General features: G+C 44.7%; 1 protein-coding gene across 5 annotated transcripts in view; it reads left to right on the top strand.

Moving 5' to 3' along the window:
* Positions 1 to 26,150, top strand: part of PDE1C (phosphodiesterase 1C) — a 326,062-nt gene that overhangs the window by 250,556 nt on the left and 49,356 nt on the right. For all 5 annotated transcript variants that reach the window (XM_069770055.1, XM_069770081.1, XM_069770062.1 and 2 more), the window contains 5 exons: positions 5,323 to 5,423; positions 7,192 to 7,320; positions 18,739 to 18,840; positions 20,145 to 20,265; positions 24,952 to 25,033. In XM_069770055.1, coding sequence (XP_069626156.1) covers positions 5,323 to 5,423; positions 7,192 to 7,320; positions 18,739 to 18,840; positions 20,145 to 20,265; positions 24,952 to 25,033 — 535 coding nt within the window. The remainder of the gene's footprint in view (positions 1 to 5,322; positions 5,424 to 7,191; positions 7,321 to 18,738; positions 18,841 to 20,144; positions 20,266 to 24,951; positions 25,034 to 26,150) is intronic.

The raw sequence follows: 26,150 nt of genomic DNA, 5'->3' as shown, positions 1-26,150 counted from the left end.
GAGAAGAAGATGCTGCAGGAATAGCAGGGGGTTCTCTGACTTTATAGTCGCACTGGTAACAGTGGAAGTGAAAGCTGAGTTTGCCTGCCTCTTGACCGTATGTCGATAGTAATAACATTGATAAAGCCTCTGTGTTCAGTGCTATACTTTTGCACAGTTTCACAGCAACGTGCAGACATTTGAAAGTAGTGCAGGCTCTTCTCTTACCTCCTTTCTTCTTTGAGATGGTAAAATATATTTTCTGAAAGGTAGAGGAGATGAAACTGTTTCAGTTGGCTTGCTTTTCTGCTTTTTCCTCTGCTTTTACATAGACTGTGCTTCTCTGATATAAAGGTGCTAGCCCCGAGTAAAGACAGATCACTCTGAAAGGGTGTCATGTAAAACATGGACGGGCTTTTGTGCATTATTAGCCTCATTAAATACAGTCCAGTGAGACCTCAGCAGAAACACCTCTTGCAAAGAGTTTCTGGGGACTATTGAGCCAGGGCTGCTATGCAGCATGCAGACTGCAGCACCATAACGTGGTGTGTAGACTTAGAAGACAATGGCAGAAACAAAGTGCTAAAGCTGGTCGGAGCAAAAAGTAACAGCTGTGTGTATCCCAGGCTCCGATGTGACTGAGAAGCAAAACCAAGAAAAGGCAAAATACCTGTGCTCAATTCTCTCTGTGATGTGTTTCAGCCTTAGCTCCACCTGGCAACAAATGCACAAACCTATCGTCCTCTAGGGTATGCCTTTTGAGATTTTCTCTCGTGCATTACCTATGTCCAGCAAATTACCTGTGTCCACATGCCTTTCAAAGTCACCTGCTGTTGTGATGCCTGCTGTTTGAAGTGACGAAGAAGAACTCCTCAGTCTTAAAATACTTTCTTTGTTAATGTCTCTGAAGTATTCTTCCTCTCTGGTTCAGAGGAAACAATGTTCTGAAATATGTGCGGAGGTCAGCGAATGTGCATATTCCAGATTTACATCTATGAAGGGGAAACTGGTATTTGTGTGCTTGTGAGCGTACGTAGATGCTGGGACTGAAGTCAGTGACTCATTTGCCTGAGCTGAGCCCTTTGCTTTTGCATTCTTACTGCAATAAGCTATGCACAAAGTCTCCCATGCAGTCCGTTATGATGGAGTTGCACTCCAGAGGGTGCAGTGAAGTGTCTGCTGTTTCCCAGGAATAATCCCAAGCACTAATTTTTCCCACAGCAAGTGATACGTGGCATCTGGTTTAGGATCTGGTGTAGCACTGTAAGAAACCACTCCTGTGTTACCAGAAGCAAGGGGCTTACCCTGTGCCAACAGTGACATTTCAGCTTTGCTTGCCATGTTAGAATGCTTTTTTAAAGTTTGTTTCTTCCTTTTTTTCCTTTTATTTTCCCCCCTTTAGTTTCTACCCCGCCTCTCCTGCAGGGTACAACCCATCTTAATGTGCATAGATTAATGTATAGAATCATAGAATCATTTAGGTTGGAAAAGACCTTCAAGACCATCGAGTCCAACCATTAACCATGCCCACTAAACCATGTAGTTTGAAAATGAGCTCTAGAGGTCATCGATCCTAACATACTGCTCACAGGAGGGCTAGCTTCTAACATGCGTAGTATGTTCACACATAGTAAAGGAAGGTAGGGGACATTTTCCGATTTCCAGAATTTCTTGCATCAGTACCTTATCCTTACTCTAGCTACATAGCTGTTCAGTTCATCACTTTCACAATATTTCAGCAAGGAACTTGGACATGCCGGAACGCAAGACTTTGGTTTCAGAAGGCATGTTGGGGCCATGGGTTTAATTCTTCATGGGTATGAAGACAAAGACTTTTGAAAAAATCATACAAGAAAATGGAAAAAAAACCCCTCATTTATCTTGTTAACTAGTTGTTTGCAATGTGGAAAAATTTATTTTTTTTCAAATTTAAATAGCCTGCATAGTGCTAATTTGTTCTAGACTCAAAGGGAGGAAAGGGTTGTCTGGTTTATCTTTCCATGGTTCTTTTGCATTTGTCATGCTCCCTGTTATTTACAAGCTCTCTCACTGATTTTGTTCTAGGCTTCTTTTTTCTTCTATTTTCTTTCCAATTAAAAAGATCTTCCTTCCCTCTAATCATATTGTGTGCCTGAAATCTCTTTCGTTTTCCTGTTATTGTCTTCCTCAGGATGATGCCTTGGAATGAATTTGTTACACTTTACCATATGAACTAGAATATTTTGGGTTCTCTCACAGACATAATGTTGAAAGAGCATTTGGAATTACTCTGATGTTTATCTCTTAGAGGATTGGTATACAAGCATGATGAGTAGGAACAACTTCCAAGAGCTGACACACTTTTTGCTCATTTCCTTGTTTCCCTTATTTAACGCTGTTGTTCAGCCGTGATTATTACTTTCTTTGGTATTATTTTCTGATTAATCTTTATCATTATTAGGAATTACCATATGATTTCTTTGTGAATCCAGACAAAGAGGTGCAAATGGTAAAGCTTAAGAGTTCTTTCTCTGATCCTGTCAAGAATTACAGGAGGATATTTGCTGCAGCAGACCCATAAAACTGCAGAAGTGCAGGACTTCTGTCACCTCGGTTTGTACCAAGGGGGAGTGAGAACCTCCTCTCCTCCAGACTATTGTGATTGATAAGCAGATGATCATGAGCTCTGAAAATGATAACTCCGTTGGAATAAAACAAAAGACCATTAACTCTGGGGAAGGAAACAAGCTAATTATTGCTGTCTTTGCTTTGTGTCATTTTCTTGGAAATGCATCCATTTGTTTTGTTAGATTTGGAAACACTGCTCTTTCCTCTTCCTTTTTCTTTCCATATGCATCAATCCTTTTGCTTATATGCCAGTGACTTGCCTTAGTAGCTAATTCTTCATATTTATTGCATGTTTGTGAAAGACAATCATGCCTCATTATCCTTTTTTTGCTTCCACTCTGGAAGCCAATACTTGTTCTTTCAAGCCTTCTTCCCCCGCCACCCCCCACCCCCTATCATCGCAGAGAGTTGGAAGGTTTTGTTCTGGATTGTTTTTGCGAACCCTTCAGAAATGAAAAACGTTCACGTTTCCTCCCTCTTTTCACCTGCGATGGTGTGCCGCTGCTTTCTCAATAGTTCTTGATGGCTTTGTTCTTTAAAACTAGCTCTCCATTCTCAAGATGAAGTCCATCACAGCCTAGTGAAAGGTAGTATCACTGCTTTGATTGAGATTGCATCCATTCTCTACAGGCTCTTTGCCATCTTGTTTGCTTTTCCTTGCAAGGTTGTAGCAGAAAAAAGGGACTAAAAGGTTCCCATTACTTACCTGCTTTTTCCCTCCTGTTACTCACAAGCCTCTTTTGACTTTGTGCTACCCACACTGGTTTGTTTATTTATTACCCACAGTTTGCAACTGTAATCCCTGTCTGTATTCTGAGTGGTCTTCTTCAAATGCTGTTATGATATTTAATACCTCTCCTCAGGTGTATTACACCCTATTTGAAAACCTACATTACCTGAACTTGTTCAACAAGTGATGTTTTGATAGGGCATGCAAGTTAGCACTTTTCCTGCGTGTGTCTTAAGAGATGAGGTAGGAGACCTCAAGCACAGAGCTCATTGCCTTAGTGATGTTTTAAGACTTGGGTCATAAGATCCCGTTGGCGTGGGACTTGTCAGATGATGCCCAGAATGTCTGAAGTGGATGCATTAGGCTAGCTGGGCATGTCGCGTAGTAGTTCTGCATGCATAATGTAGGTTTGCTGTGCCTGTTCCTGAGCACTTGTGCCTGATTTTTTTCTATCATCTGCACTCTCTCCTTTTGGGAAATGGCAGACCACGGTTGAGGAAGGGAAGTCCAGATCTAGACATGTGGCCTGGAAACCCTAGTTCCTTTTTTCCCCCATTGCAGCTGCCAGAAGTAGTTGCTTGAAAGTTGAAATTGTGTTCTTCATCAGCTGTAAAGCATTCCCTATTCACAAGTCATACCTGGAAACAGAATCATCACAGGTTTCTCCAGCACCACTGCTGTCCATTCCTGTCCTGGACCAATTGTGTACAAATGAGAAAATAGTTTAGTTTCTGTGTCTGCTCACTTCTTCATCTCTTCACCCTTCTCTCTCTCTCTCTCTCAAAAAAAAAAAAAAATCAAGAGCTACCTTGATTATGGTCAGTGGCATTGTGCAAAATATCCCTGGCCAATTGTTTCAAACTGCATCTTTAGTGTAAGGATCTTTAATACTGAGACTTGCTTCGTTCTTCATTGGTTCTGCAGAGATGGCTGCAAAAGGCAGGAGAAGAGCTGGACAGGTCACTGTGTGCAGAGCCCCCCAGTCATCTGTGCTTCCCCTGCACGTGGTTAACAGAGCAGTGGTGAGCCCTGAGCTATACCTAGTAGATGTCTAGAATAGATTTATGAAACCATACTGCCTTTAGTGGTCTTTGAATTAAAAGGTAGTTCATATGTGAATGTCTGTCAGAACGTTTGCAGGTTGACAGTGAGCTGTTACAAAAATATTTGGCAACCGCTGTGGGAAAGGTTTTCTCTGAATGTAATACATTTAAGCGTTTCATAGAAATATTTACAGCATGCGCTGTATCTAGAGCCTTTGTCTCTGATGCACTTGATGTTAATAGCACTCCTTGTGTGCTACCGGTGGAAAACCAGACATAAAATGATTGATTGACTCGGAGGCAAACAATGAAAAGCAACTGAGTCATTTAGAAATGTAAGTGACTTAAGCATTGAAGAGTAAGGCTTCGACTAGGCAATCAGGAAAACAAAACATCAGGGCTTTCTCAAATGTTTCTAGAAACGAGAAATAAATAACAAAACATACATCTTGTGAGTTTGTGTTCCCTGTTCTCATGATTGTGATTGATGAAGACTTTCAGTTCCTGGAAAGTAGTGACATTCTTCTGTATTTGAGGCTCTGCTACCCAGGTCAACTGAGCTGAAAATACACCCCCTGGTGGTATGTGCATACCTGCCCACGTATCATCAAGTTCCACTTGAAGAAGCGTGATTTTCTGGAGGTTTCCCTCCCTTTCTTCCTCACACGTTGCTCTTTAAGAAGGGCACATTCTTCCCCTTGCTCTGCCTTAAGCCTTATTAGCTCCTGAAACCATTTTGCTGAAGTTCAGTTTATTTAGCTGAAGCTTCAGGAAGAGCACTGGTTTGGCTTTTGTGTATCAACCAGAGAAGTTTGCTTTAAAACAGCTGGCAGGCTGCAGGGGAAAGGCAATGATGTGCATGCAGCGTTGACGGTCAGCAGGGGCTAACTTGCCTTAGAACACAAAAGCCTTAATGCCTGGGCAAATGACAGCTTATCTGATTGCCCCCTAATCTCTTTTCAGCACTGGCTGACAGAGCTGGAGATCTTCGCTATGATCTTTGCAGCTGCCATCCATGACTATGAACACACTGGAACCACCAACAACTTTCACATCCAGACACGGTAAGGCCACTGTAAGTCATGATGAAGGGTTGGGAAATGGAGGGGGAGAGTACACTTTGGAGAGTAACAGCACAGCCACCTAGAAAAGTGCAGGAGCTTTTGCTTTCAAGTGTTACAGGAGAAAAGTTCACTTCCTTAGGTTGCATGTAATTTTCTCTTGCTCAAGCATTTACAATGGAACGCGTGTATTCTAGCTTCCTGAGCTTTGTTTCGTGTTAATAACCAGGGAAAAAGGAAGGTCCCAAAATATTTCTGTGTAATGTTGCCGAAGACAAATTGCAGTAGAGAGTGATGTATTTTGATGAAGGTCTAGTTTTGGTGGAGATACAATAATTCAACCATTTTGTCTCCTTGTTGAATTTGAAGAATCAAGCGTTAACTGCATACGTCAAGATTTCAGCAATGTCTGTATTCACCAGAGAACACCAACACTACGCATACTGTTTTTACTTGAGTGGAAATCCACACCTGCAGCAAGGGGATACGTTTACCATTACCTCTTCAGGGATGCCATTTTTTAAAGCTTTGTAAATTGCTGGACAGTAATTAGCTGATCACAGGCTAGACTGGACCAGTGTGTTTTTTGAACTCAGAATCTTCTCTAAGGCTTTTGGGTTGGTGGAAGAGAGAAGGAGAAGATGAGGATGGCGGCAAAATTCAGAAGGGTGCAAAGACTGTGAAGTCTCTAGTTGCAGGGATAATTGGGCGTCTAATGTCTGTGTATTATTTTGACAATGGGAGCGTACTGGTAGCAATGACGAAATGTCTAGATGTCCTTGGCTGACACTGCACACTTGGGCATTTGTAAGATGCATTGCATCTTAGCCTAAATTCTATGTCAGGAGTATGTTAGCTGAATCACGCTGTGTATCACAGATACATAAAGGTTGCTAGGATAAATCACACATGTGCTCAGGAAAGCTTGGGAACATAGAAGTTTCTGCCTCTGTTCTGGGCCAAGCCACACTCCACTTCTTACGGCTTCATGCAGGCAAGAATTAGAGATCTGCTGTATTTCCCAAATACTTGTAGAAGAATTCAAGGAAGGACAGTTGCAATTTAATTTCTGTGACAGTGAACATCAGAGGGTGTGAAGTGTCAGGGGAGAAAAATAGACACTGCTCTCTGGGAAGCAGAACTGAGTGGAGACTGTAACAAATCATACTCACCCTCTGTTGCCATTAGCTTCCAGCAAGACCTTTGTCTTCAGACCAGTTCAGCCATTCATCAATCTCAGACCTACGCCCTGAAGCTTAAAATAAGGCGTGAAGTACCTTTGGTCTTACTCTATCTGACTGGCAATTGCCCTTCCAGACAGTGTAGTCTAGCACACAGATGACAGAAAGCAGTTCTATCTTGCTTACAGCCAGTTTGCTGTTCTGGAAACTATACTGGGACACATCTTGCAATGGCTTCCTTGGGTACAGTCAGGCTTTAATATGAGAGCAACATCCACAAAAGCTGGAAAGGAGTCTCGTGATTCAATTCCAAATTTATGTACCTCTCACAGCTCAGCAGTTTTTTTCAGTATGTAGCAAGGAGACTAGGTGAGTCTCAGCTGATGAAATAGATTCTGCAGTGAATTTTGATCTTTAGTTTTCTTTTACTGAATAGCAGCAATGAACAAAGTATTACAAGTGCTCTTAAAATGCTCCTATCTGTGCTATAGAACTAATCTCTGCAGCTGATCAACGGAAAACTTCTGAATGTGAGACTCTTTAGAGAGGGCAGAAACATCACCTTTCCTATGTTTTCTTTTAAATGCTAGGTCAGACTCAGCCATTCTCTATAATGACCGATCTGTGCTTGAAAATCACCATGTTAGTGCGGCGTATCGTCTTTTGCAAGATGATGAAGAGATGAATATTTTATCTAATCTCTCAAAGGACGACTGGAGGTAAAAATGAACGCGGTGGCTGCCTAGGAACATTGCAGCATCACCATAGACTGTTGTTACCTTGTTTGAACGGCAATATGCATTATTGTGTGTTACATATTAGTATTTCTATTGCTGCAAGAAAAAGAGCTTTAAAAGGTGTTTGTCTTGCTTATTTCTGCTTTTGGTTTTCACCTCTGGTAGTGAGGCTAGACTGCACGACAATGGATTATAATATACAAATTGACTCCCATCTAGTTTCTAAGTGTCACAGAGGAACCCTTTGGACACATGCATTTGTAAGTGAGTGTAGAGCTAGCCTGCTGTTTGTTGATCCTAAAGCACAAGCATAACCTGTATCCACTTTGCCACTCCCTGCCTGGAAATTGTAAATGGGACTTAATGCAAAAAAGAATCCAGTCCAGGGAGCACAAATCAGTGTGCTATATATGCCAAAGTGATGTAAGAAGGTGTAATTTAAAATAAGCCTCCTGCAGCATATGATTTATGTGCCAAAATCGGCCCATGATTTGCTTGCTAATAGCAGACAGTTCAAACTGATGAGGGCTTTCTGTTTTTATGGGGTTTTTTGAACTCCAAGGGGTGGTACTTTAAAAATAGCCCAGTGCGCTGGACAGGAAGAATTTTGCCCCACGGTCTCTCTCATGGGAGGGGAAGCAACTTGTGGGGTCTTACATGACGCACGGTGCCTCCTGCATACACTTAAATGTGATACAGTGCTGAGCAGTCAGTTCCTCTTCTTTTAATATAAATGTGGGGAAATGACCCCTTCTCCGGGGCCTGGCTTCTAGCAAGCTGGTCAGTGAAGGCGCTGCTTGCTAATCTATTTAGCCTGAATTTCCTATTTATTTCGACTTGTGGACAGTCATGGGATCCTGTACTGAACACTAGGAATAAAACTCAGGAACTTAGGTGGCTGATTTCAATCAATGTGGGGGAGTGGCCTTAGAAATTCTATCCCCCAATATAGAAAGTAGTCTCATGGAGGGCAGCAAGCAGGAACTTAAAAAAAAAAAAAAAAAAATCTACATTGAAGTGTTAAAACTCAAATTTATTTTTTTAGCTACAGCTGGTAATGTCTTGTCAAATAGTGGCAGCAAATTACTGCTTCCTGTTATATTGGCAGGGGAAATGCAAGGAACTAACAGAACAGAAACAGCAGCCTTAGAGCCACTATCGGCAAGGAACAGTGGAGCATCTAGTTGAGTAGGCTTCATTGCATAGATAGTGTCTTTAGGAAAATGGTCTGCTTTGGAACTTTAAACTGGTTTTGCTTGGATTGAAGCTAGCTTCAGATATTTCTCATTGCTTCTGTAGTGTCAGCTTGTGTGTTCTGTTGAGGCAATATGCTTAGACCCAAAGTTTTAAAGAACAACCCATCTCTCTAAGAAATACTGTAACTGCCTGAGCAAAAATGTGGAGTGGCTTGGATTGCTGCTTTGTTCTCTCTCAAGTAGGGCTTTATTATTTTGTAGCTGCTGGTCAAGCAGCGGCTGCCGGATAAAGGCCATTGTCTGGATGTGCTCTAATTCCAAAACATTGTGGGTTTTGTGTGCTTTTGCTTTTGACTGCCAGTTTGAAGTCCCACGGGCAACCATTTGGGAAGCACTGGCAACATCAGCTGACTTGAGCAGGATCTGAGGTGTTGAGAAGAAAACCAAGAAGCCCAGAGGTTCCCAGACTGGCACTCAAAAATAGGACCGTCAGTATTGAAGGATGCTTTGGGAAACTATTAAAGCATGTCCAAATTGAACTTTAATTTTGTAGACATACCTGATAAATCTCTCTCGGCAAAAGGTCCGAGTAGTGGCTTTTGGAAAGCAAGTTCTTAAGTGCCTTTCTGAGCTGAGCTCTCACTGCTTTTTTCACACTACTAGTAAGAGAAAATCTGATGGTCAGTGTATTTTGCAATCCTAGATGTCTACGTGGATTTTATCACTTTTGTCGTATTCAGTCATCTGGTTAGGGAATATATTTTCAGGAAAGAAATGTAGAAACTTGGAGCTACATTTTACTGCTGGGAAATAAATGGGCACAGGTTTTGTGAGGAAAGCAGATGAGACTGAAAGAGGTCTTTCGGGCTACAGTCAAGAATAACAGAGTTGAATGCTTGCTAGTACTTAACCTACATTTTTTTCTCCATTTATAAAAACCTCTGTCGCTTATGAAATATGTGAAAATCGGTTGAGTTGCCTCATTTCGTGCATCCCATTTGTGCAAGTCATCAAGAAGTAAATGAAGAAACTGTACCAAAACCAGATCACAGTGAATTGAGACAATAAAGTGACAGCAAAGTGAACAGATGCTTTCCAAGATACTGTTACAGATGTCTTTTCTGGCACTGTATTTCATCATTAATAATTTCCATGCAGTTTATTGAAACAGAGTATGTTTAGCGCGAGGCCTTTACCGTCAAGTACAGGATTAAAAAGGCATCTGGAACATGTGGAGCTCCTTAACACTGTATTGGAGTACAGCTTTGGGAAGTAACCTTTAATGCAATACTGACTTTGTCAGTAAAGCTGCTTGGGGTTCATCCCTCAAATAGTTCTAAGCCCTCTTTGTCAATCAGTGTTACTCCTTTCGAGATTGTGGTGAGAAACCTTGAATGTTTTTTGACTGAAGACAAATTTGGTCAGAGCCTTCTTTTGTACATAATAGCGTGTGCATGGTTGCATTGGTCACAGCCTTTTCTCGTAAAAGTTTGTTTCTATGCGCTCAGGATGGGCACATGCGTATTCTGACTGTTACACCCTTAGTGAGGATCAGCCATTGAAAATGTTTCCTTGAATGTAGCATTTTTCCTATTCATCTCCGTAAGAATAAAGTACTGAGACTTCAACTGGACAAAATGAGCAAAATAGCCCACCTCAAGAGATGTTAAGGTTGGTTCCTAGCATAGGGATTAAGTGGTCTAAAGTGGCCTTTTTCCTGTCCCTTTCCCATGAGTGCAAGGGGATGCGAGTCCTTCACTAGGATACAGCTCTAAGGTGGACACTGATACGGAGCAAAGGTGCATCTAACAAAGTGTCCAACAAAATGATGTGATGTTCTCTGAGGCAAGGAAGGTAAAACCATGAAGTAATGATGGTAAAGAGGAAATGAAGGTCTTTGCCAGATGGATCAATGCAGGGCTTTGAAGTATTTAGATGTAAAGTCAGCCAGAGTCTATCTCAACAATGAGTAGTAAAGATACCGTAAAACCGTGCTTGCTGGTGGGACTGTGCCAGATACCATGTTTCCACGTGAATCATCTGCAGGACATTGGTTAGAAAAAAAAATATCAAAGCTGTGACATTGGCCACAGGATGAGTTATTATTCAGCATATGACAGTACTAAGCCATGCAATTCACTTCAGGTTTCCCTCTTCTCCAGTTGCTTTTCCTGACACTGTTCCCTGACAACCTGCTGTCTCCACCTAATTGTTCCTTTCCCTAATTCTGCAGGGATTAGTAAAAGGCATGGGCAAGTTAGCTTAGAATTCTTTTCAAATTTGGTAGCTTGTAACTTTTTCTCAGTGGTAGGTTATAGGTGTGAGAATGTGATGACTGCTTGGCTCCTGGCCTCTGCTCTTAGGGAAATGCATGTTCTACCATGAGAAAAAACATCTGGAAGTGTAAGGAGAAATATTAAAATCCCTAATTAGTCAGCCAAGCAGCACAGCCAGGTCTGTAAAAAAGACTGTGAGTCCACAAGGGATCTTCACTGAGGGGACCTGCAAGAAAACCCATTCTGAAGCCCTAGCAGAGTCATAACAGAGTTGTCAGTAGTGACCACTTTCATGTGACTGTATTTTTGTTGCCACAAACAGTGATCTAAAAGAGGACAAATGAGAAACCCAAGCTCCGTTTATCGCTCTGCCACAGCTCTGCCGGGTGATTGTGCCAACTCACTTTTATTGGAATTCATTTCCCCTCATGTGAAGAAGCAAATTGTCTAAGCTTTCTTCTTACTTATGGGAGCACGGCAGTACCTCCGAAGGACAGTTCATTCCACTTACCTGAGGATGACGAGAGCCGTGCCCTGGAGATGCTGCTCTCCATCCAGACTCTACAGCAAAGCCGGCTGAACTGACTTGCGTTTGGGAGCAACCTTTTGTGCATACGGTCCCTTGATTGCCACAGTTGTGTTGCTTTCAATTCTGAAGGCAGACCTGGATGCTCTTTGCGGAGGAGTAACGTGCTCCAGTGCCTGCTGTAAACATGTCCCCAGTCTCCTGTGTTGAATGTAGACTGCCCCTGTGGATTCCAGTGTTTACCAAAGACGTATTTGGAAGGAGTCAGGCCCTGTCTGTCTCGAGACCTGACCCAGACTGCCCGATTCCGACCAAAGGTGTGTCAGTTGCTCCTGGTTGTGTCTGAAGTAAATAGGAACTAGGTCGAATTTGCAACTACTACAGATGCATACCCAAACCCTCCCATGAGATCCTAAATTGTTCCCTGCTGCTTTTAGGGCCCTTAGTTAATGAAAATGCACTGAAGGCTGTAGTCAGTAAGAATAATAGAGCGTTGAGTAATGCGAATTGCATTATAATGGTGAGCAAATGGATCCCCTTTTTCTCCTGAAACCGTTGAAGAAGGGCAGTTTTCACTTGGGGCTACTCTGCTCTGAAAAGGGACTGGATGGAAACAGCCCTCCTGCCTGTGTATGTTCAGAACTGCCTTTTCCCACCGTGCTGCTTCTCGGGTGTGTTAGTAATTTAGCCGCAACTCATCTGTGAATGAATGAGTGCTGTTTCATTCTAGCCCCTCTTGCCAGGGTGCCGAATGGGGTTTCCTATTCTGTCTGGGAGCGCAATAAAGCTAGGCAAGTGTTAAAAAAGAGAGAACTGGAAGGGCATGAAAATACAGGAGTAAGCGATGGAATAGGTTGCCTTTTTTTTGCTCAAAGAGGGAGAGAGATGATGTAGCAGCTAGAAAGAAAACCAAAGCCAAAACCCTCTCGTAAACCACACCAAACCAAACCCTACCGCCCCAATGTTTTCACCTATGTACAGAGCAAACTGGATATGAAGTCCCTGAGGTGCACCAGGACTGTCAGTTTTGTGTGTTCCCTGGTTTGCAGCAAGCCCTGGGCTCCAGTAACCTGTGCTGGATACCTGCCAGTCCGCTCCATGGCTCCACGTGGGAGCAAAGCAATCAGTGCTGTTGAGTGGAAACCAAGGTGTAAAAAAGTAGTTGACAGCACGGCTTGCTCCCTGCTGGCTGTGGGGTTAAAGACCTTAAAGCCAGAGGAGCTCAGGAGCTCCCGGAGGTATTTTTTCCTGTAGAACCAGTTTTCATGGCAAAGCTCCACTTCTGTGTTTTACTCTTAGCATTGAGGTGAAGCTTTTTTCTCACCTGTCTCGTGAACTAGAGATGCGAGGCCGCTTCCATGCGTGTTGGCAAACGACACTCGCACTTGAGTGCTCTCATACTTCTTGTTTGATCAAGCAGGTAGGAGAGATGAGCCCGTGGCTTGTACCCTACCAAAGAGAGGAGGGATGCAAGCTGGGGGAAATGGAGCTCTCTCTCTTTTATTTATTTATTTATTTTATTTTTTACACGAGGCCTTTGCTGTTCAGGGTACCAAAACTAGTGTAAGTGAAGCACGCGTGGGAGATCAACAGGATGGTTTTCTATGTGGTATTGGGTCAGGAAAGCAATTGCTTTCCAGCATTGTGGAAGATCAGTGATCAGACCCAGCCCTGAGCCTTCTCTTCTCCCAGCTGCACGGCGGCAGTTCCCTCCGCCTGCCCTGGTGTGCCACATGCCCCGGCCCCTCACCATCTCGAAGGCGCCGGGCTGGGCCCGCACCGCGTTTGTCAGTGTCTTTCCTGTCCTGGGGAGACCAGAACGGGACACGGGAGTCCACGTACACTCTCCAGAGTGCCGAGTGAGAGAGGAGAGCGTTGTTTTGGGTTTTAAACTGGCTTTTATTGGGGCTTATTGTTTTTTAACTGGGCTTTATTGGGTTTTATTGGGTTTTTAAATTGTTTATTGCCCAATCTTGTCAAAACTTCTTCCGGTCAGAACTGAGGCTTGTGCTTCTCTAAAGCGCTGACCGCCCGTCTTGAATGTTTGCAGGGATGGGGCATCTCCCTTCTTTGGTGACCCTCTTTTGCTATCCTCTGCGCAGTGCCAGGGTGGGTCTGGCTTCATCTTCACCCACCCATTTGGTAGCTGAGGCGAGAGCTAGCTGAGGACAGCCCCCCCGCACTGGCATTTGTCACCCTCAGAGTGACCAAATGCCACGTCCAGGCCCCAATAACCTGGGTAGCGCTCCAGGGGAGTCCAGGAGGCTCGTCCAGCGGTGTTCGGTGGCCCCCGGCGGGCGGTCTCTCTCCCTCCACCCGACGGCCCCCGGCGGTCGGTCTCTCTCCCTCCATCCGACGGTCTCTCTCCCTCCATCCGACGGTCCCCGGCGGTCGGTCTCTCTCCCTCCATCCGACGGTCCCCGACAGTCCCCGGCGGTCGGTCTCTCTCCCTCCACCCGACAGTCCCCGGCGGGCGGTCTCTCTCCCTCCACCCGACGGCCCCCGGCGGGCGGTCTCTCTCCCTCCACCCGACGGCCCCCGGCGGGCGGTCTCTCTCCCTCCACCCGACGGCCCCCGGCGGGCGGTCTCTCTCCCTCCACCCGACGGCCCCCGGCGGTCTGCAGTAGCGTCCGGCAGTCTCCAGTGGGCTCCAAGGGACTCCTCCTGGTGCAGTGGTGCTGCCGGCCAGAAGATGGCAGCCCTCTCCTCGCCTCTTCCCCGGGGCTGAGGGCGGAGGAGGCGGCCCCCCTTGAGGAGGGGCGGGGGCGGGGGGTGGGCAAGCAGGGCTCATCTGCGGCTGTCAAGCCGGGTGAAGTTTCTGCTGAGCCTGCCGAGCGGCCGTGGCTGTTTCTGGCCCGCTTAGGGCTGGCGCCGCTTGTTGGGAGCTGGCTGCTCGGAGGGTCCCGGAGAGCCCCCGGCGGTCCTGCGGCACTTTGGGCAGTATGCTGCTGGAGGAACCCCGGGCGTGGTGGTGTGGTGCCCCATCGGCCCCGCGGGAGGTGGGTCCACCTCCATGGGCTCTTCCCCCTGTGGAGGTGGGTCCACCTCCATGGGCTCGTCGCCATTGTGCGGCAGGCCGACCTCCGTGGGCTCGACTCGACTCGGCTGCCGTAGGTGCTGCTCCTCCCGTCAGCCCGCTTGCGTGTTTTGGGCTGCGGAGGCATGCTGAGCGGTTCCGAGAACCTCTCCTCTGTCTCGCCCCTGAGCGTGGGCTCTCGCCTCGCTTCGCCGCGTCCTCCTCTACCAAGCACGCGTGGTGTCGGAGCCCGTAGCTGCTCAGCGAGCTGTGGGCCGGGCCGCAGGGCTGCCAGCTCCTGTGCCGGAAGGCTGGTGACGTCACCAACGGCCGTTAGGGTGGCTGGTGTGGTGGCCCATGATGCCCCGTTCCGGGTGGCCATTTTGCTTGCCAGAGAGAAAGGCCGCCCCTCGGGCACCGGGGCTGCCCTGCAGCTGCCCTTGTGTGCCCTGGGCTCCAGCTCCAGCCCCCTCCTCGTGCCAGGCCTGGGGTCCCCTCGACGGGACGGTGGCCGCAGTGTCCCGGGAGGGTCGGGGAGTCTCCGTTACCCTCCAGCCGCTGGGCTGCCTGCAAGTGGCCTCGTCCCCGCACCTGACAGCAGCAGAGAGGGGCAGAGGGGAGGAGAGGGCCTGGCGTCCTCCGGGCCGCTGCGCAGGGGCGGCGGGAGGAGGCCATTGTAGGGCCACCGAGGGAGGTCCTTGGGGCCTGGAGGTGGGGTTTTCACTCTGAGGACGGGAAGGCCCGTGGGGGATTGCTGTCCCCGGCTAGTTCTTGCCTCAGCTACCGAAGGGGTGCTTGAAGGTGAAGCCAGAGCTGCCCTGGCGTTGCTCAGAGAATAGCTGCAGATCAGTCGTGCCTCTAGACAAGCACGCAGGACCGATTTGATCTTGGCTACGGGCTCTTCAGGGGAGTGCTTGGGGTGAAGGGTGTGGAGGTGCTTCCCTCCCATCAGGTGATTCCCATGGACAGCGTAAAAGCTGTTGAGAGCAGTGCATCAGTTAAGGAGGGAAGGGAGGTGTCTTTCCTTCCTCCACAGCGACTCAATGAGCAGCAGTCTGCAAAGAGCAACCTTGCCGACTGCGGTGTGGTTGGAAGAAGGAAGACGAAGCTGGCTGCGAAGGTGTTTCTGGTGACGGCTGGCCGTGCCTGTGCTGCCACGGTGACGGCGCATCCCAACGTGCCCCTTGTTCCTGTGTCGTCCCAGTCCTCTGCTTTCGTGGCCTGTACAGATAGAGAAGGCAGTACCGACTTCTAAACTGTGCACCGGTGTCACGGGGGAAGGTGTCATCTCTCCGCTATTGACTAGTTTCCTTTCTCCCTCTGGCTCGTGCTTCTCTGTCAAGGCCACTGTGCAGACCGCGTCTTTCGGGAATTGTTTGTCTTTTCTGCGGGTTAGATGTTTACAAGCTTTTAGGTGAGAGAGCGAGCTGGCGTCGGTGGGGAGGAGGTGCTGGTGAGCGCTGTCATTTTCCTGTAATGAAAAGCATTCTGGGTGATGGAGATCTCAGGACACCTTTTCTGTATTCGTACCGTACTTGTTGCCATGATGCCGCATGAGCAGGAATAAAACAGGAGATAGGTTTAGGTAGTAATGGTCAGAGGGCAGCTTGTCTCTAGGACATTTCCTTGGCCTGAGTTGATAGGCAAGTAATCTTTATTGGAAAATGTTCTGATATGACCATGCTTGTGAATACTCTAGCCCGGTGCAACTGTGACTCTCTGGAGGAGATGAACTCAGGGGCGTGCCTGCCTATATCAGCTTGATATAGCTGATAGATGATAAAGACTTGGATAATTTTTCTTGAGTCAAGTTCTGTAGTGAATCGCTCAGGACAATTACTATTTGAGTGAATTGACTTTGGTTCTTCATGAACTTCTTCCTGAATACAAACCTGGGTTTGCATCACGGGGAATAAAGGAGAAGAAGATGCTGCAGGAATAGCAGGGGGTTCTCTGACTTTATAGTCGCACTGGTAACAGTGGAAGTGAAAGCTGAGTTTGCCTGCCTCTTGACCGTATGTCGATAGTAATAACATTGATAAAGCCTCTGTGTTCAGTGCTATACTTTTGCACAGTTTCACAGCAACGTGCAGACATTTGAAAGTAGTGCAGGCTCTTCTCTTACCTCCTTTCTTCTTTGAGATGGTAAAATATATTTTCTGAAAGGTAGAGGAGATGAAACTGTTTCAGTTGGCTTGCTTTTCTGCTTTTTCCTCTGCTTTTACATAGACTGTGCTTCTCTGATATAAAGGTGCTAGCCCCGAGTAAAGACAGATCACTCTGAAAGGGTGTCATGTAAAACATGGACGGGCTTTTGTGCATTATTAGCCTCATTAAATACAGTCCAGTGAGACCTCAGCAGAAACACCTCTTGCAAAGAGTTTCTGGGGACTATTGAGCCAGGGCTGCTATGCAGCATGCAGACTGCAGCACCATAACGTGGTGTGTAGACTTAGAAGACAATGGCAGAAACAAAGTGCTAAAGCTGGTCGGAGCAAAAAGTAACAGCTGTGTGTATCCCAGGCTCCGATGTGACTGAGAAGCAAAACCAAGAAAAGGCAAAATACCTGTGCTCAATTCTCTCTGTGATGTGTTTCAGCCTTAGCTCCACCTGGCAACAAATGCACAAACCTATCGTCCTCTAGGGTATGCCTTTTGAGATTTTCTCTCGTGCATTACCTATGTCCAGTAAATTACCTGTGTCCACATGCCTTTCAAAGTCACCTGCTGTTGTGATGCCTGCTGTTTGAAGTGACGAAGAAGAACTCCTCAGTCTTAAAATACTTTCTTTGTTAATGTCTCTGAAGTATTCTTCCTCTCTGGTTCAGAGGAAACAATGTTCTGAAATATGTGCGGAAGTCAGCGAATGTGCATATTCCAGATTTACATCTATGAAGGGGAAACTGGTATTTGTGTGCTTGTGAGCGTACGTAGATGCTGGGACTGAAGTCAGTGACTCATTTGCCTGAGCTGAGCCCTTTGCTTTTGCATTCTTACTGCAATAAGCTATGCACAAAGTCTCCCATGCAGTCCGTTATGATGGAGTTGCACTCCAGAGGGTGCAGTGAAGTGTCTGCTGTTTCCCAGGAATAATCCCAAGCACTAATTGTTCTCACAGCATAATCACACCCTTTTCTTTTAAAAGTTCATTGCTGTGCATTCATGTTGTCTGCATCTCTTGTTTGTATTGACAGAGAGGTTTGTGCTGCTGGGAATGAACCAGACCAGGGAACTGACCAGGACTGGTGAAAAAAAAAGATTCAAAATAATTTGTTTTCAGCCACCATATCATCATCTTGAATGCTGTTGGCTATGCAACTGATTGTACATAATGGTGGGGTGGAGGAGGTGGGTGCACTGGGGTAAGAGCGAGGCCAGCTGATGCATCTTAACGTGCGTGCAGAATTCCTGGTGGGGGGACTCATTATGTGTCACCCATGGGCTGGGGTAAGCACAGCAGTCTTGTGTCTCTACACAGTGGTGGCCTGGGGCTGGAACTTGAGCACGGCCACTAGAGGCAAGAGAGGCATGCTGAAAATAGACCATGTCCTTCATGAAACATTCATGAAAAGAAGAATGGTAACTTTTATTTTTAAATGAAAGCTGACCCATTTTTGAATCTCCCAAATCATGAGCTGGTATGCTAACCTTGGGCTGTTCTTCTTCTGTTAACCTGTGAATAGCTGAACTGAGAGAAAGAGAAAATAAATTTGTATTGTGTGCTAGATTAGAATGTTGTGATATTTTAAAATGTCTAGGACATCCATATTATCTGCAAATGAATTGCAACGGGATCCTAAAGAAGTTTGCTTAACAAAAATTCATACAGGAATAGTGTGAATGAGTATCAGCGAAGTAATGCAGGTTCTCAAAGGTCTTGACTGCATATATGCATCTAGGAGGGTTTTTTTAACATGCTGTTTTTCCTTTAATAATATGACTAAACTTTCAACACAGGTATCAACCAGTTTTAGTCAATTCGATAGAGACTCAGGTTCAAAAGTTCACCTGATTCATGCTGAGGCTTTAAACGGTCTTTTTACTTCCTTTTAAGAATGCCCTATAAAAGAAACCAATTTAAGAGGTTTGTGCTTAATTGAAAAAGGAGTACTAATACTAACATGGTCTTCAAAAAACATCCAGGATTTCTCTTAGCAAAGATTAGCCACCTGGCTTAATTTGCAGCCCTCCCACTCCTGTGTTTGTGTAGAAAATCATTCATCCTTTTCCCCATCCCTGAAAGAGGGGTAATGGAAAGAGTGACATACAAAGGCAGAAGTACTGTCCATAATTTACAGATAGACAACAAAAGAAATTGGAGTTTGTCTGATGCTGTTTTTTGTGTTTCTCTTTCCTTGCTCCTCTCATCGTGATGCCATCTAAAAGGGAATTCAGAGCTCTAGTGATTGAGATGGTGTTGGCCACCGATATGTCCTGTCACTTCCAGCAAATCAAAGCCATGAAGAACGCTTTGCAGCAGCCAGAAGGGTGAGTCACTTCACAACACTGCAGTGAGGGGCGGCATGTCAGCTGGTGCTTTGCCATTGTGTTTGACTTCAAAAGCACCTCTCCAGAGGCCCTCATTCTCTTTGATGTCCACATAAATTCTCTTTCTGCTGTTGAATTTTGAATGAATTCACTTAGGAGTGGACTGGCACCCCCGTATACACACAACTCTATTCTGTACTGGTGGACAAAAGCTTGCAAAGGTCCCGTGTTGGGATAAGCCTCCCTGGGCATTTCCCTTTGCGTATCAGGGTAACATCAAGGACATGATCCAGCTGAGTGACCTCTACAGCTTGAGTATGACTCAAGGTTATAGGATCTGCGGAACACAACGCATTGCCCTTCTGCAGATGGTATCAGCTGCCACCTCTGCAAGGGGCCCGCTCCATAACCAGAGGACAGATGAAAACAACTTGAGATCCACTGAGGGAAGGACTCGAAAATAACAGATGGAGCAGAATGGGAAAGGCCTTTTCTTCTTCCCAATACACCACTGAGAGCTGTCATATTTTGTTCACAGCTCTTCCCCATAAAATTCCTTTTATACCGCAGAAAGCTCTGAGTTATGGTCATTTTTTCACCCTGGACACAGGTCTGTCCAGAGCCTCCCAGAATTATACCTGTATCAGACCAGAGGGCAGCCAGCCACTTGGTCCTCTCAAAAGCTACAACTCTTCTAGCTATTTCAGACAGTCAAAAGCTGGAATTAAAAAATGAGACTACCCATCCCAGGAAGCATTATTTACTGGGTTCTTGGGCTAGCCTCTCAGGTTATGGTTTTAAGAAATAGGCAGCCTTTTTTGTTCTGTGGAACCAGTTGCAAGGATCTCCTTCTGACCTCACACTAGTTTTCTAGCAGGGAAACTTTTATCAGTTACTGTGTAGACTCATCAGTGCCCCTGAGATCAGATCGTAACTGTTTACTACAGTAAGATGGTAGGGACCAACTTCTTTTCTGAGCTGCATAAAATGCAGCCCAGCTGAAATGGGGAACACAGCAGCTCTTCAAGCCTGCTTGTGCAGACAGGCAATCCTGGAAAGGAGCTCAGTCAGGCTGAGCAAAGTTTCTTTTTGCACTTCTTAATGTCTCTTTTACAACAGGAATGGTGTATTTTGGAGAAATTAGACGATCTTTCATAGCTGTCTGATTTTGTCAACACAGAAATCACTCCATTAATATTCTGGCCAAAGATTCTAATGATCTCATTTCCCTGCTTAGGTGAAATTTTTGTCATTCTCCACTGCAAGAGCAGACAATTAATTTGTTTGATCCTTTGGGTTTTCAGAATTGACAAGCCGAAAGCCTTATCACTGTTGTTGCATACAGCAGATATCAGTCATCCAGCCAAGGCCTGGGATCTCCATCATCGCTGGACCATGTCTCTGCTAGAGGAGTTCTTCAGACAGGTAAAGATAGGGAAGTTCCTTTGTATTTCTGCAGCACAGAGGAACTGTGTAGGATTGGGCAAGGAAGTAGGAAAATATGAACACAGATCTTTTCCTTTTTCTCTGATTTATGCAAGAACCTGCTAAATGATATGAAACTTTCTCTGGCACTTCTCAGTGTCTACGAAACTGGCACCAGTAACGCTGGCTACTATACCTCTTGGGAAGTTAGTGTCTGATACACTGCCTCTAGATATAGGCGTTATCTACATAGTAGAAACTATAATTTGGGAAGCTAATATGTGTTTCAAATTAGCAAAATATAGAATATGTGACATTCTACTTAGCTGTAGAACCATAGAAAAGAGATTTAGGTAGCTGTACTTTGTAGAACTGTACTTAATATAGTTGGGGTAGATGCGAAAAATGCATTACTCTTATTTAGATGAAGTGAACTGATCTAGTTTATAGCTCACAGTGGACTGCTTGTTGACAGACCCACAAATCTAGACAAATCATTAAGCTCTGTGTGGTAGGTATAAGCTCCCCAAGTGAGTAATTAAAAGCATTTAAAGACCTGCCTTAAAAAAAGAAAAGTAAAAGTAAACAGAGAACTTAGGAATGTTTAGGGTACTTTTCACCAGTATGAATTACTAAACTAAGCAGAAAACTAAATGCTTAATTTCCCTCCAAAGTTCAGTAACTTCATGTTTTATAGTAAATCTGAATGCAAAAAAGAAAAATGCATGATAATTTTTAAAAAGTTCTAACAATTTTTTTAAATGGCATCTATTTTTAAAGGCATTGTGGGAATGCCTTCTTAATAAGGACATTGCAAGAATTTGCTTTGAAATGAATCCTTTAATTTGTTTTTCAAACCAAGAATGGGTTTATGAGGTGGAAGCAGATAGATCATCCCTGCTGCTGTCTCTGTGTTGCCACGCAGGAGGCTCATCCAAGTAGGATGGTTTTCACATACATTTTAGGGGAAAATCTGTGCATGTTTATGCTTTTCTAGCTCAAAATTATACTAGATGTGTTAAAATACACCACTGCTGAGTCCCCTACAGACTGGTGAGGGAATGAAGATTAGCTATATATGAGACCACAAAAAGCCCAAGTTTTGATCTGTTTTACACATGTAATGAAGACAAAATTATTATTTTATGTTTTCATAAGAATAATTTTGTTTCAGCCAACAAATCCTACTTTAGTTTTGAATGACAAATGCCTCCACTTTTAGATAGATCTTTATATAAAACTTGTATTTTAGTTCCAAATTCAGATGCAGTATTAATTCCCTCTTCAGGAAAACCCTTAAGCTTACCATGAAGTATAGACTTGTGTTCACTGAAGTTAATTAGTACTAGATCAATAAATACATCCCGACCTGGCAGCAGAAGAACAACACACATTTCTCACAAGCTGAGCAGTACCACTAGCCAGGGGGGACCATGGTGATAAGAAACTGGGCTGGCCTCAGATTAGGTATTTATTTCCTTATGCTCTTCACCTGTAGAAGGTGTCCTGTCCTTTCTGTTGTGTGCTCTGCAGAGACTTAATCATAGAATCATTTAGGTTGGAAAAGACCTTCAAGATCATCAAGTCCAACCATCAATCATGCCCACTAAACCATGTCCTGAAGTGCCATGTCTACGTGCTTTTTGAATACCTCCAGGGATGGTAACTCAACCACTTCCCTGGGCAGCCTGTTCCAATACCTGACAAACCTTTCAGTAAATAATTTTTTCCTAATATCCAATCTAAACCTCCCCTGCCGCAACTTGAGGCCATTTCCTCTCATCCTATCTCCAGCCACCTGACAGAAGAGACCAGCACTTACCTCACTACAACCTCCTTTCAGGTAGTTTTAGAGAGCTATAAGGTCTACCCTCAGCCTCTTTTTCTCCAGACTAAACAACCGCAGTTCCCTCAGCCGTTCCTCATAAGACTTGTGCTCCAGGCCCCTCACCAGCTTGGTTGCCCTTCTAAAGCCTGACTTAACCTATATTAGTACAGGTCCCCAGCCCTATTGGTTTCCAAGTATTTTGTGATGTTACACAGGTCTTCCCACACCAAGTAACCATGTTGTAGGTGTGAATGATGCTTCTGAGTACAATACTGTTTTTTTACATTCAGCAGCTATGGTGAGCATCTCTTAAAGCAAACACATGAATTAATTTGTTTTACTAATGCACTTTAGCTAGCCCTGAGGGAGCTGCTCAAATAGCTTAGATGAATTCAGGTATCTCTCTGAGCAGTTAGGGGTTCCTTCCTAAAGAGAATTAGGCACTGGGGTTTTTAAGAGGCATAAGGAGTAAGAGAAGAATGATGATTAGGTAAGAGCTGGCATTGAGAGACAGTTTTCCTGAGAGATGCAGCAGACATAGTAAAGGAATGTTACTTGGAAATATTTCTGTGTTTGGTTTCTGTTTTACCCTGATATTTGTGTATCAGACTCCTAACATAAAGCAGAATTGTTCTGCAACAGAAGAATACTATTGCTTGTTGTTCCACCCAAAACTCTAACAGGTCTTGTGCCCCCATTTCATGTGTGTTGTATTAACAAAAAGAAGAAGAATTCAGCTCTTCTTATGCCTGCACAAGTTTTTCTCTGGTTAGTGTGCTGGCTATTTTAGCTTCCATTTAACATTAGTCAGAACACTGGCAAGAAGTTCAGCGCAGTTAAAGTGAGCTGCTGATTTAAGGAATTGATTCTCTAGTATATTTAACAGGCAATTTAAATTTGAATGCTCAGTGGAGAGTATTGCAACTATGTCATCCTATATGTCTTCTCAGCATAAAGCAATATGTTATAGAGTGACTGAACCAAGTTAAAAGGCTTTTTGAGAATACGCAGCTTGAAAGACTAGAAAAAAATAGGGTTATAAAACTTGATCTTGTGCACCATCTTGTGACGTTAGCAAAGGACTTGCAGTTTTGGGGACTGGAAAGCATATTTGGACTTTTGTACTTAAGTAAAATGTTGACAATGTCAGACTCATAGAATCATAGAGTACCAGGTTGGAAGGGACCTCAAGGATCATCTGGTCCAACTTTTCTTTGCAAAAGCTCGGTCTAGACAAGATGGCCCAGCACCCTGTCCACCTGAATCTTAAAAGTGTCCAATGTTGGGGAATCCACCACTTCCCTGGGGAGATTATTCCAATGGCTGATTGTTCTCATTGTGAAAAGTTTTCTTCATGTGTCCAGTCGGAATCTCCCCAGGAGTAACTTGTACCCATTACCCCTCGTCTTTTGCATGTGACTCCTTGTAAAAAGGGAGTCTGCATCTTATTTGTAGCCACCCTTTAGATACTGGAACATGGTGATAAGGTCTCCCCAAAACTTGCTTTTCTCAAGGCTGAACAAACCCAGTTCTCTCAGCCTTTCCTCTGGAAGGCAGGCTTCCCAGTCCTTTGATCATCTTTGTGGCCCTTCTCTGGACCCTCTCCAGCCTGTCTGCATCTTTTTTGCTTAGTGGGGACCAAAACTGGACACAGTATTCCAGGTGTGGCCTGACAAGCGCTGAGCAGAGTGGGGTAATGACTTCTTTACCTCTGCTGGTGGTACCCTTGTTAACGCAACCCAGCATCCTGTTGACTTTCTTTGCCGCAGCAGCTCACTGTTCACTCATATTGAGCTTGTTGTCCACCAGGACCCCCAGACCCCTTTCCACAGAGCTGCTCCCCAGCCAGGTAGATCCTAGCCTGTGCTGCACTCTTGGATTATGTTTTCCCAAGTGCAAGACCTCACACTTGTCCTTGCTGAACTTCATAAGGTTCTTGTTAGCCCACTCTTCCAGCCTGTCCATGTCTTCCTGCAGGGTGGCTCTCCCTTCCAAAGTGTCCACTTCCCCACTCAGTTTGGTATCATGAGCAAACTTCATCAGGGTACACTTGACCCCACCATCCAGATCACTTATGAGGACACTAAACAGCACTGGGCTCAATATCAATCCCTGGAGGTCCCCACTTGTGACAGGTTGCCAGTTTGAAAAGGAGCTATTTATCATCACCCTCTGGGTGCAGCCTGTCAGCCAGTTCCCCACCCACAACACAGACCACTTATCTAGACTATAACGCATCAGTTTCCCTAGGAGGAGGCTGTGGGGAACTGTATCGAAAGCCTTGGAGAAACCCAGGTAGACAATGTCCACTGCTCCCCCCACATCAACCAAGCAGGTTACTTTGTTGTAGAAAAATGTCACTGTTCCTTTGGAAGAAAAAAGTAATCTGCATCTGGCCAGCTATGACCTGTGAATTCCTTACCTGAAAGACTAAAAACGACATGCAAAGAAGTGCAAGCCCTAAAAAATCAGTCCTGACACTGATGTTGTCTCTTGAAAGGTTTGCTCTGAGAACTGAGTTTTGCTGGGGTTCTCTGGAGAACAGCAGTGAGAAGCGTTCTTGTGCTCAAGTGGGTTTTTAGTTGGTGCATAGAAATACCAAGCAGGCAGGGAAAGGTCTGAGGAAAGATTCACTGGAATCAAGATGCTTAATTCACCAACTTATACTTGGACTACAACTTCTCCAGCCAGACTCAAATTCTCCACAATTTGTGTTAAAAAATGAAACAAAACCCCAAACCAAAATCAAAACTTAATTAAAGAAAGTAAAATGAGAGGCTTTTACAGTCATGACCTAAGATATCAAAGTGCAATGTATCTTGTCTTTTTCTAATTTCTTCTCAATTTTGTTTCTCCAGGGTGACAAAGAAGCAGAACTAGGGCTTCCCTTCTCTCCACTCTGTGATCGCAAGTCTACTATGGTTGCTCAGTCTCAAATAGGTATGTCCCTTTTGGTGCACACAAAGTAGCATCTTGAAAGCAAAACTTACTCCTCCCTGTAGGGCTAAGATCATGGTGTTCTCACGTCATTTGGAACTATGTTAAAGAGAGGAGATACAGCGCAATGGCGTTATTTTCCCCAGATCAACAATTCAAAGCTGAGGAGCCATTGAAATCTATGGTGGTTGTTCCATGCAGTAACCAAGTTGCCTCTGCAGAGATTACTACAGTGCCTGGTTATGACACTACTCCGTGGTTTTCTGAGCTATGAAGATGAGGCACACACGGCAACATGTTGTGATATGAGTATCATTGGTGGATATGAAAATGTAACGTCAGTCCCTTTGATGACCTGGGCAAAACTTATTATGTGTTTTTCCATTTATTCCCCCCAGCCTTTCTGTCTCAGTGCTTCAAGCCAGCCAATATTTTTCACTGAAGCTGAGCAAATAGCAACCCTTTTTCTGCTCCACCCATTCAGAAACAGAGATCTTTTTACAGACTCACCAACAGCTATTTCTCTACCTGTCCTCCAGTTGTTGAGTGAAGAAGTAGGAGAAGGATGAGACAACAAGCCTGTTATTTGGTGAGAAAACAAGAGGGGCTAAGTGAAGCAAAACTGTTCAGGAGACTGGGAGCAAAAAAAGACAGCAGAAAAGGTGGATTTGTGGGTGGATTTTTATACCTAGGAAGCAAGTGAATTAAACAGAAGAAATGATCTAACCTCAACTGGAGAACAGGGAACCAAATGGAATAACAAAAGAAAGGTAATGCGGACCCCAAAAATGAAGGAATCAAAACCAGAAGCAGAAAGAGAGAAAATGTATTAAAGGAAAGCAAACAAAAAATTTGAAGTATGAAGTTTCTCTCAAAGAATAAGACAAAGATATCCCTGAACCTAGGAAAGTTCAGATTCATATCTGTGGCTAAGAGCCATTTCTGTTTAGAATTATTTCATTGTTCCTGTTAGGCAAGCCATTCTACGAGGGACCCCATCACAGATTTTTCTAGCTTTGGAAGTTTAGACAGTTCAGCCAAGAATCTGAACTTGAAAAGCCCTGTGAAGGCCTGGCCTGGTTGCCAGACTTGTAGTGTTTACTCCTCTGCAATGGTAACC

The sequence above is a fragment of the Haliaeetus albicilla genome, chromosome 2 (assembly GCF_947461875.1).
Source record: "Haliaeetus albicilla chromosome 2, bHalAlb1.1, whole genome shotgun sequence".
Lineage (NCBI taxonomy): Eukaryota > Metazoa > Chordata > Aves > Accipitriformes > Accipitridae > Haliaeetus > Haliaeetus albicilla.
Note: the sequence above shows the minus strand (reverse complement) of the source record. Positions and strands in the feature narration are given on the sequence as shown.